The sequence below is a fragment of the Recurvomyces mirabilis genome (genome assembly GCF_035927965.1).
Source record: "Recurvomyces mirabilis strain CCFEE 5264 chromosome Unknown scaffold_2, whole genome shotgun sequence".
Lineage (NCBI taxonomy): Eukaryota > Fungi > Ascomycota > Dothideomycetes > Mycosphaerellales > Teratosphaeriaceae > Recurvomyces > Recurvomyces mirabilis.
In genome coordinates, this window is record NW_027041936.1 from 1,032,641 (window position 1) to 1,043,530 (window position 10,890).

The window sequence follows — 10,890 nt, forward strand, 5'->3', positions numbered from 1 at the left end:
ACGAGAGAATTTGGGAGCGAGAGCGTATGGTCTCAGCTATAGCAATATGCGGCTGATTCAAGTAGTTTCAGCAAGATTGCTGGCATCGGTCTCTTGGCCTCAAGACGCATCGTGACGGTGAGAATCTATTGAACGGATGGGTCTGCCAGAAAGATGTCGATGGTCCAAGCAGTACACGGTACGCAGTGAATACGATGTTGCTGTGTTTCCAGACACAGCCGCCTAAGAAGCAGTCAAGCCGGAAGCATGGCCCAAGTGAAGATGCGGCCTCGGTAGCGACGAGTGCGTTGGTCACGAAGTCTAGGCTCCTGATGTCGCGTGAAGACCGAGGAAGACCAGTTCGCCAGCTACTCAACTCCGATAGCGAAAGGCTGCGATATGCTATCACAAGCCCTGCCGACCGGATACGAGCAGAGGTGGCGTACAGCATCGAAGAGCTCAGCATGCCGATCTTATCATCACTTTACATCACGAATAGAATAGGCTCAAGTGCTCTCTGTGATGCTGCGGCTGCTGTGCTGGTCCAGACGCACCGGTACTCCCTTGGACGCTATGAGGGCGTGAATCGCAAAGCACCCATTTTGCAAAGCTATGCACGCGCAGTAACAGTAGCAAGAGCCACCATAGCTTCTACTCACCCACATGATCTAGAGAGCACGATAGCTGGCTGCTCACTCCTCGGTATCCTTGATTGTGTCCTCAGCAAGCACGATCCAGAATGGAAAGGTGCTTGGAAGCACTGGTCTGGAGCTCAGGCTCTACTGCTGTCAGTACCGGCAACTTCGAGCCATAGTATCTTGGTGCGTGCGGCGATATATGGCTCGGCGGCGCTCTACTCGTTCATCTGGCCAGTCTTTGCGGGGACTCCATCGCCGTTTGAAGCTGAGCACTGGCTGCAAGCGCGCCCACCACAGAGTGACAGTGACCAGCAAGGCAAGCTCACGAGGTTGCGCCTGTTCAGCCATCAGCTACACACCCGCATGCCGCGACTGATCTGTATGTTACGACATATCCGATCCAGCGACCATGATGTTCAGCAGGAAAAGCAGTACGACACTGCAAAGGCCCTGGCGGAGCAGCTTATGAAGCTAGAGGCCCGAGAAGAAGAGACCCTACTACTACATTGCATCAAGGTTGTCCAAACTACCGACAGAAACAGTCGAAGATTCACTCCGATCTCCTTTCAATTCCCGGACGTCAACTACCTTGACTGGGCTCTAGGCTATTGGAAAGCCCGACTCGTAATCACTAGGATATCTCGCATCCTGACAGTCTATACAGCGGAAGACTTGGCCAAAAGCTGCCACGAGCCACTATTGAAGCTAGAGACTCTCAGTGATCCGGGAAACGATCTAAAGGCTGAGGAACTACGACTCGCCAAGAACATCTTATCCAGCTGGGAAGATGCTCTCTCTCGTGGTCCTTGTGCCTCAATAGGCATGACGAACGCTTTCTTCAATATCTGGACTACGCTACATTACCTTGAGAAACATAGAGGATTGCCAGTACTTGAGTACGGCGAATGGATCTTGCAGCAGTGGCCTCTGACATGGTCTGGCTGGTCTATGAGATTGACGATGGCGGATCTAGAGGAGGCTAGCAGAGTTGTCGAAGGCGGTCCGCTTAGCAGGTGGGCTCTTGTGTCATTAGCAGGAGACGGTGCACCTGCCATGTTTGCCATAAGGCCTGGTGTGCGTAATTATGATCGTGCTCGCTTACAGCTTATAGCTTCGAAAGACTTGCGCATATGAGGCATGAGGAGACATCTCCGACTCACAAAGCTCGTTCAGAGCACGGTAGATTTGCATAGCCGGCCTGAGTAGATGGTATGATTGGATATCAACAAGCAAGCAGAGCTCGGAGGGCGGGCATGAGCGATACCCGATTACGAACGCAACACCCGGCGAGTGCATGCTTGCTATTGCGCTTCCTTCTCACACCCAACCAGTCGCATGGAACTGAATCGAGCCACGCCGTCGAGAACATAACCGAGGTGTCTGGCGTCTGATGAAAAGAATGGACGTGATTTACGGCGACATGGCCCGCAGACGAGCAAACAAATGACTTCAAGTTTTCGACGGCAGCTTACATACCACGAGTGTGTATCATAGTAGAGAGCACTCAGAGCGTGACCTAGAGCTTGTAAAGCCCATCCGATGCGCTGGACGTCTTCGTGACTTGGCAGAATTGTCAATCCATGGTGACGCTTTCCCTTTGATGGTCCGACGATTGTTGCTAGCATACGGAAGGGAAGGTGATAGATTGATAGCGTGCAGCCGTCCGATTCTTGCAACTTGTAGCTACAGTTGTGCGCAAAATAAATATCGCATGCTAAGACCTAAAGTTAGGGAAAGTATAGCATCCTCGAGGAGCACCTATACCTAAGTAGTTATTATATTATCTAACTATCGTCTTAATAAAGCCTTAAATAAAGTAATAATAATAATAGTAGCTAAGTTAAAGGTATTATTACTTTCAGTATATATTATAATATAGCGTAAGGAGCCTTAAGTAGCTTCCTAGGTATAGGCGCTCCTCGAGGAGACTATAACTATAGGTCTTAGCATGCAACAGTTATTTTGCGCACAATTATAGCGGTGTCCACTAGTATAGACTGTGCACCCGTCACGTAATTCTACTCGTTGGCGACAATCACCTTTAGCAATATCCAGCACAGTAATCTTGATCTTAGCCCTAGCCACACTGCTCTGACTTGAGCTCTAGGATGTCGCTAGATTCAATGGACACAAATAAAGCAGACCTGATGTCTAATCTGTTACACTCGGTACCGGGTTACTCTGAGCGGAATGGCCAGTTTGACACGAACAATACGATGGGCAGGCTCTCCAACATCGTGTTCCATTTTTAAGCGAGATGTTCGCTGGTCTCATCAATCACTTACCCAGCTAGATGGTGACTTTGAGGACTTCTATGGCTACACAAGTGGACGCTGGCTCTGGGACGAGGAAGACCGGCTTCGAGAACGATATAAGAAGTTCAATGTGCCTGGTTTGAAAGTACTAGCCGTCACTGTCAGTGGTGCGCAAGCATGCACGCAGATAACTAAATTGGCTGAGGGTGGCTTCCACAAAGTCTTCCAGCTATCGATGGACAATGGTTCATCTGTGATCGCACGCATACTAACGCCTAATCTTGGCCCCATCTCCAAAATCATCGCTTCGGAGGTCGCTACGATGGACTTCGTAAGTAGAGCCTACCAATCCATCACACAGCCTAAGCTTACTGTCTCGCATATAGGTCCGCAACGTCCTAGGCGTTCCTGTCCCGGAAGTGTTGTCTTGGAGCTCAGGCAAGACTAACGCCGTGGGGTCGGAGTATATTCTGATGGAGTCTGCCAAGGGCACATGCCTTCAACCGACCTGGTCGGGCATGAGGTTGCCTGAAAAGGTTGGGATAGTTCGAAATCTTGTTGCAATACAACGAAAGCTTCTAGCGGTGTCTCCCTTTCTAGGTTTGCGCCCCTGTGTATTGTCTATGCTGTTGGTCGCCCGCTAAACCATGAATCGTTACGGTCATATCTACTTTGCTTTGGATACATTTCCTGGTTGCATCGGTCTGGATATCTCTGGCGACCTGCCAGACACGGCTACGACTCATGCCTGCAATCATACCGTCATGGGGCCGGTCGTGGACCAGACGTTCTGGCATGATAAGAACGGTAAATCAGTTGACCGTGGACCTTGTGAGTGATATAGGACCCATCATTGCAAAACTCGACTAACGAACCGCGAAGGGACCACCACTGCACAGTATCTCAAGGCCATTGCTCGCAAGGAGCGATCAAGGTATCCTGTCGAAGTAAGGGAAACGTCGACTCCCCTCCTTTCCCACCACGAGGTAACAGAGTCGCCAGAATCCAGACTATCTTTACTAGATAGGTTTGCAACAGACTGTCCTCATCTCCCTTCATTGGACCCTCACTTCCAAAAAGCCATGCTGTGGCATTGGGATCTACGTGCTCCGAACATATTCGTGGAAAATTCCGAGATCACAAGTATCATTGACTGGCAAGCAGTCTGGGCCAGTCCTTTCATGATGCAAGAAAGGCGCCCACAACTAGTCCCCTATCAGGGTGAGATACAATTGCAACTACCCACTCACTACGAGACCCTCGAAGACAAGGACGAGAAAGCCCGAGTCAGGGATCAAGTGGAGAAGTCCATCCTCAAACGGGTCTACGAACGAGAAACGGAGAAGCATAACACAATTTTACATCGCCTGTATCAGGTACCACATATACGCACGAGGGCCGATACAGTCACATTTGCCTCCCAGGTTTGGGAAGGCGATACGATACCCCTTAGGGAATGCCTCATACGGCTCGAACGGTAGGACGAATGCGCCCACAACGACAGATCTCGGACGGAACTTGTTACTGATCCATCTTTAAACATTGGGAAGATCTTGACACTGGTGTACCCTGCCCTATCAAATTCACCGTCGAGGAGCTTGAAGCACACAAGCAGATCTCGGAAGGATGGAATGAGACTGTGGATTTCTGGTCTTCTTTAGAAGGCTTCGTATCTTCTGATGGTTACACAGCTGTCGAGGACTACGACGAAGCTCGGGACATGTTTGGCAAAATGCGCGAAGAAGGTCTAGATTCTTCGGATGGGAAAGATTTGGCCGAGTAGAAGGTCGGGACTAAGTGGGTAGGTTGATGTGGACGCCAGCTCCCCTTCCGATCCGGCACTTATTTAGAGACCGAAGAGAGAGTCATGCTTTACTGTGAGCATCGAGCATCGGAAGGCGTGATGGATGCCGCAAAGCAGTTCGGCGAGTCGTGACCGGAGCCAGCGCGAACGTGCTTTTGGGTACCAGCATGGCATGCCGGTGAACAAGCACGAGCGACACAATAGTATCATGTAGCCCACAGTCGTGGCACAATTATGAATACTGAAATGGACTGGGTGCTTGTGATGCAACAGGTCACGATCCTTCGCCAGTCGCCGCAGGCTATATGTCGTCTGGTGGCGGTCCAGAACTCCAATTGCTGGAGTCTGCTGGGTACTGCTGCAGGTGTCGAAAGGTGCATAGTGTGGCACGAGGAGCAATGCATTTCCTGACCCAACGGCATGAGCATTACATACTGGTTCGCTGAGGTGGTAGCTAACACATACGTCGTACAATTTACGCCTTACTGAACACCAATCAAGCCATTCTGATGTTTGTCGCCTAATTTGTTCTTGGGTGGTACGGCCCACTGATCTGCCATCTACAGGGCTAGCGTGGCTGAGACTATTTGGATTGTTGTAAAGCCTCGTGTGCGTACCAAGAGTTGCATGGCAGGGTTCTGGCACGTAAGCTGAGGTGAGAACAACGTTGAGTGGTGGTAATCATAGCTGCCAAGGCAGTGTACAGCAGTATTTGTTTGCGCGCGCTACGTAGCAGAAAGCCGTAGGCAACAATGTTGCCTATCGTTCAAGTCCATGTCTGGTACGAGTCGCGAATGAGCGTAACAATGTCTACTCATCATCGTTGACATCGATCACAGTCTTCTTCCATTGGCGGGCTGGGACCTTGCGCTTGAATAGAATGTCGATCTCGCGGTACGATCGGCCTTTCATCTCAGGAAGAAAGAAGTATGCCGTGATCAAGCAGCAAAGGCCGGTAGCGCCCCAGACGAAACCGCACTTGCCACCAACTATGCAATGTTAGTACGTGATTGTGTAAAGGTTGGGCAAGATGCAACTTACGGTCACCGCCGGTAGGGTTCAACATGTAGGAGGCGAGGAAGATGCAAGGGAACTCCACAATGTAGTAGACAGCACGACCGGTACCAGTGGTCAAAGGCCTGAGACGGATGGCAGAAGTCTCACCGATAATGACCCAGGAGGCAGGAGCTGGACCAAGGGTGAAGCCGACGGAGATGATCAGACCCAGAGCTGCCTGTGCGAGATTGCCAGAGTGGGCACCCTTTTTGCTGACAGCACCGGCGATGCCGAGAGCGAACAGGAGGATGGTATTTACCGCTGAGCCCCAAAGGTAGATAGCGCGGCGACCGTAATAAGTCGTCAAAATCCACGAGAGCATGACGAAGACCCACTGAAGGGCAGAGGTGATCAGACCCAGGGCGAAAGCAGTGTGGCCGTCCAGACCGGCCTCTAAAGTTGGGGTTAGCAATGCCATATAAGATCGTGGGATTCTCGGACTCACGCGTGAAGAAGTAGACGGCCTGGTTGGCGATCAAGTTACCAGTAAGATTTTGCGCAGCGTAGACACCACAGACGATCAGGGTACGGTAAAGATCTGTACCCTTAAACAGCTCCAAGTGATTCGGCTCTTTGTCGTTCTTCTCCAGCTCGATGACACGACGCATCATGGCGACGGTCTCGGTTGGGTCCGTACCGCTCCCAAGACGCTTGACAGACTTGGCGGCTTGCTCGAATTTGCCCTTGCGTACCAACCACCAAGGAGACTCGGGAGCGAGGAACATGAGGATGGCGAGTGGAGTAGGGAACATCCATTGAAGAGCGATGGGAATTCTATGAATCTTGTTAGAGACAACCGATTCTGAACATCCGCTGAAAACGTACCTGTATGCGCTCGAGCTGCTGACGCCCTCAGTGGCGTATGTGACACCACCAACGATAATGCTGCCAATAGCCCAGAACATCTGCAACATCTGAGTCGCAGGTGCACGAAGTTGGATCGGCACGATCTCAGAGCAGTAGGCCGGAGCGTTGGCAATGAAGATCCCCCATGGAATGCCCTCCATGATCTGAGCGGCAAAAATAACCGGCATGCTCTGTGCGAAAAAGAAGATGAAGATGAAGCAGTTCAGGAGCATGAGACCGGTGATGGTGGCATATCGGTAACCAATTCTGCTGGTCAAGGGACCGGCCAAGAAGACACCGACCAGAGCCCCAAGCTGGCCAGAGACCTGGAGGGAGGACTGCCACTTGAAAGCGATGACCTTGAGACCAGTTGCGGGATTGATAACACCGAATTTCTCGACGAAAGCAGGAAGAGCGACGAAGTTACCGATGAGGAAGACATCGTAAGACTCCATAATCTGCGGGAGATTAGCTCAGCCGATAGGATGTAGTTTTGTATGACGTACAATGCAGCAGGACATAACGAATGCCCAGAAAGAAGCCCATGGGTACGCCCTCACGGCCCCCAGGACTGTCATGTTGTGCTCGGCATTCTCGGCCTCGATGGCACCAGCCTTGAAGTCGTAGAGGTCGGCCTTCTCGGTGTAGACCGAGTTGTTCCTCTTCTGGTCCTCTTCATGATCGTGAGTATCAGCGGTGTGCTCCTTGGTGTCCATAGCGGCAACTGTATGTCGAGGCGGTACCCGGCTCAACAATGAAGTAGTAATTAAAGGAAGGAGAACGAGAGCTGGAGGGCCTGAGCAGAAGGAGGGGACGCTGCAGCTCTCTATATTGCTCGCTCGGCTGAATTGTGTTGCAGTGGCGCTCGAGACACGGGTGCACGGTTGGTAAGGTTTCTGGCATCGGCTCCACGCTGCTAGTCTCTTTTGTACGTAGCCGCCCACGCGCAACCACCCAGACCCCAGCTCTCCACATGACTCCACAAGGTCATGCGACTCTCATTCGTGGAACAAACGTTCAATACGACAGGCAGGGACCCATTCATCTGCTGAACCACGTGCATTTACTCAGTGAATGCAGTGAATGCAGATGTCATTGCACCAATGGATCCGCGCAAGTGAGTTGCGATGATTTGAACGGGTGAATCACAGACTTCTGTTGGCTACCACGGATGCGCAGGAAGATGATGGCAGGATCCGACATGGCGCTGTGGACAAGCATCTGGTTCGGGCGTCTGCTCCTAGTCCTCCTCCAACCGAACCACATCGGGGGCATCGCTCCACTTTATAGCGAGGTCCATGCGGGGCAGTTCGTGCTCTCTCTCTGGACAAGGGCCTGCCCACGACGCTGACTGGTGTGACATGAGATGGAGAAATTCACTTTCTCACGTGGTCTAAAGTGTTAGTCGAAATACGAAACTCTGGATCAGCTCGGGGCCGACGACCATCTCATCCCCGAAGTGTGGAACGCTATTTGACGCGTGGTGTACATGCATCACCCACGAGCGACGGATCTAACGAGACTGCTTGGGAACCCGTACAGTCAGCATATTTGACAGAAACAGAATTCATGTACAGTATTCATTCGACCTCTTCGCTCTCCAGCTCTCCAGCCAAGATGCCGTCAGTGCCGTGTATCGATACTGTGCCGTGCATTGCTCCCGCCGCCACCTCCGCTTCTATCTGCAAGGCTGGACATAATAGGCTATTTACCAAAGTTCGACAGCCTGGACGGCGTAAGATCTGACAACACCATGAAATTGGATTCGTATCAATAATAAAGATCACTCGATATCCCATGGCAAATCTTCCTCATTCCGAATATAAGGCACCTAACGAGACAGAATCAAGGCATGGACGTCCAGTGGGATAGAGTTTCGACTTACAGGTGCTTCAGCGCCAAACTTCACCTGTCCAATTGTCCGTCCGTTGCCAAGAAATGCGAACATGTTGTCTGGATCCTTGTACACGATCTCATAATGCTCATAGCGTGGATGCTTGAGGTACTTGAGATGGTGGAGAAGACTGCCTGGCCAGATGTGGATCCGGCCATCGACTGTGTTGTCTTTGTACCAGCTTTTGCATTCTTCACTCCATATGCTGTGCTGTTGATGTGTCAGTATGAAGGACTCATCGGATCGAGCTCGATGCATGCCTTCTTATGCCAAGCATCCTCGTACTGATTCAGCTGGTTCGTGACGTTGAGCTTCGGGTGCATACTCTTGATTTGGTCTTCCTGCATTTTCCTAGATGGTGAGAAGATTGAGTTAGCAAGGCCAGGATGATAACCTCAAGGATGTTTGTTGCTCCTTTCATTGACAGATATCGTAGGTCTCACGACGTACTACCGCTCCGTCAGCATGTCTGATCATTGGGCGCAATGTTTTGATAATCACTGACCCTGGCACATTGCAGAATATACTCCATCTGCACCTCATGGCTAGGCAACGCACAGCCCTGGCCCCAGTTCCCTCGCGGTCCATTGATGACGAAGTAATTGGGAAAACCCGGGCACGAGATAGAAGCATACACGTTCGGCTCATTCTGTTCTTGCATGATCTGTCCGCTGAGGCCAGTGATTCGAAAATGCGGCTGGTACTGAACATCGAAGCCAGTCGCACAAACCAGGATATCGACATTAATCGGGTCACCCTTGATCGTTTGTAGTCCGGTCTCGTTCACATTAACGATGTTGTCGAAGTTGCAGGTCACATTCTTCGCGATCAGGGCCTCCAAGTAGCCTTCGCCCGGCGTAAGACGTCGACACCCAGGACTCCAAACAGGAATGATCCTTTCCTTCAAGTCATCCCGATCCCCCAGCCGCTCACGCATCTGCTCCTGCATGTACTTCCTCACCTGCACATTCAAGTCCGAGCTACGATAAAACATATCCCAGCCTCCGACAATACTTCCCTCCATCCGCTGTCGGTACTTGAGATGGTACTCCGGATCCTCGCGGAACCGGCATTTCTCCTTCTCAGTATACTGATGCTTACCAGCCGCTGCAGGATTCATAGACTCTGGATCAGCTTCTTCGTTCGTGATGCTTGCTCCGAATTGAGGAGCAATGTACGTCTGATTTCGCATGAAGACAGTGACGTGACTGGCTTTGGCCGTGAGTTGAGGTACCATTTGAATTGAGCTTGAACCTGTTCCAATCACGGCGACGCTTTTGCCGGACCAGTCGAGGCTTTTAGGCCAGTAGGCTGAATGAGCTAGGGTACCCTTGAAATCGTGTAGGCCGTCGATAGCTGGCCACTTCCACTTCGTCAGGACTCCGGAGCCGTTAATCAGGATATTGCAGGTATCTTCGAAAGTCGTGCCGTCCTTTCGGCGGAGCTGAACCTGCCATTGGCCTTCAAGATCGTGCCACTCGGCGCTTAGGACTTCTGTGCTTAGTACGACAAAGGGTTCGAGATCATGCTTCTTGTAGAAGCGAAGGAAGTACTCCTGGATCTCCGGGGCATAGGCGTAGTAGCCACTCCAGTCTGGGTTGGGGTCGAAGGGGAAGGTATACGTGTGAGCTGGTATGTCACAGGCGCAACCTGGGTAGCGGTTCTCGTACCTGATCTCGCCATATGAGTGGTCGTATCTCGTCGTCTTTGCTAGAGACTTACCAAGTTCCGCCCACAGTATCGTTCTTTTCATAGCATACTAGTTCATAATTCGAGAGCATCTTGCGTGCTTTGTGTGCCGCAAGCAAACCACTCGCCCCCATGCCGACGTGGATGATGCGTATCTTTTGGAAATCACACTGTGGTGCATCCGGCACGTACATCTCGGCCTCTGCTGCATGTGGCATGATTGGAAACCTGGCTCTCGTGCTGAATGTGGACAAGAGTGGCAATTGATGCGGGCTTGTGGAGATGTGCTGATAGAGGCAGATGAGATAAGAAGCGTGGGAGATGAGATGCAATACTTATCCTTCGTTTGGTGAGCCCGCCAGCTATGTAGACATTACTCTGCTGCATCACAGCTTGAGCTCGAGAGGGAATACCGAGGCTACTGGATCGCTGACTGCGGACAGAGATCGAAGAGCAGCTATTTATCGTGGTTGCCTCTTGACGACTCACGATACCAGATCTACTTACAGCATAATCTTGTGTGAGGCTCTGTCTCGTGATCGTGTCGCCCTCGTGGCTCACGCTCCTCGACAGAAGCAGATGTGCCTTTTGATCGACACCAGCTTGAGGGTAGGACGCAGTGTGCGCCATGAGAACGCGAATGGGGTGACTTGCAGCCACGGCAAGGCAGTACGTGAGTCACGGTGGATGCCACTATGTTTATTGTGTTGAGCTTCGAAGTTCTTCGAT

At 51.4% G+C, this 10,890-nt stretch overlaps 3 protein-coding genes across 3 annotated transcripts; 1 reads left to right on the forward strand and 2 right to left on the reverse strand.

The window, feature by feature from the left end:
* Nucleotides 1–194: 194 nt before the first annotated feature.
* LTS14_001150 (uncharacterized protein) lies at nt 195–1,751 on the forward strand (the record flags this gene model as incomplete). Its single annotated transcript, XM_064833859.1, has 1 exon — nt 195–1,751. The coding sequence occupies one exon, from the start codon at nt 195–197 to the stop codon at nt 1,749–1,751; it is 1,557 nt and encodes a 518-aa protein (XP_064698820.1).
* A 3,735-nt stretch (nt 1,752–5,486) lies between these two features.
* Nucleotides 5,487–7,294, reverse strand: LTS14_001151 (uncharacterized protein; the record flags this gene model as incomplete). The annotated part of the gene is made up of 5 exons (XM_064833860.1): nt 5,487–5,665; nt 5,718–6,125; nt 6,178–6,506; nt 6,558–7,036; nt 7,085–7,294. The coding sequence occupies 5 exons, from the start codon at nt 7,292–7,294 to the stop codon at nt 5,487–5,489; spliced, it is 1,605 nt and encodes a 534-aa protein (XP_064698821.1).
* Nucleotides 7,295–8,361: 1,067 nt separating this feature from the next.
* Nucleotides 8,362–10,379, reverse strand: LTS14_001152 (uncharacterized protein; the record flags this gene model as incomplete). The annotated part of the gene is made up of 5 exons (XM_064833861.1): nt 8,362–8,409; nt 8,464–8,682; nt 8,758–8,823; nt 8,978–10,142; nt 10,195–10,379. The coding sequence occupies 5 exons, from the start codon at nt 10,377–10,379 to the stop codon at nt 8,362–8,364; spliced, it is 1,683 nt and encodes a 560-aa protein (XP_064698822.1).
* Between the last annotated feature and the right edge of the window lie 511 nt (nt 10,380–10,890).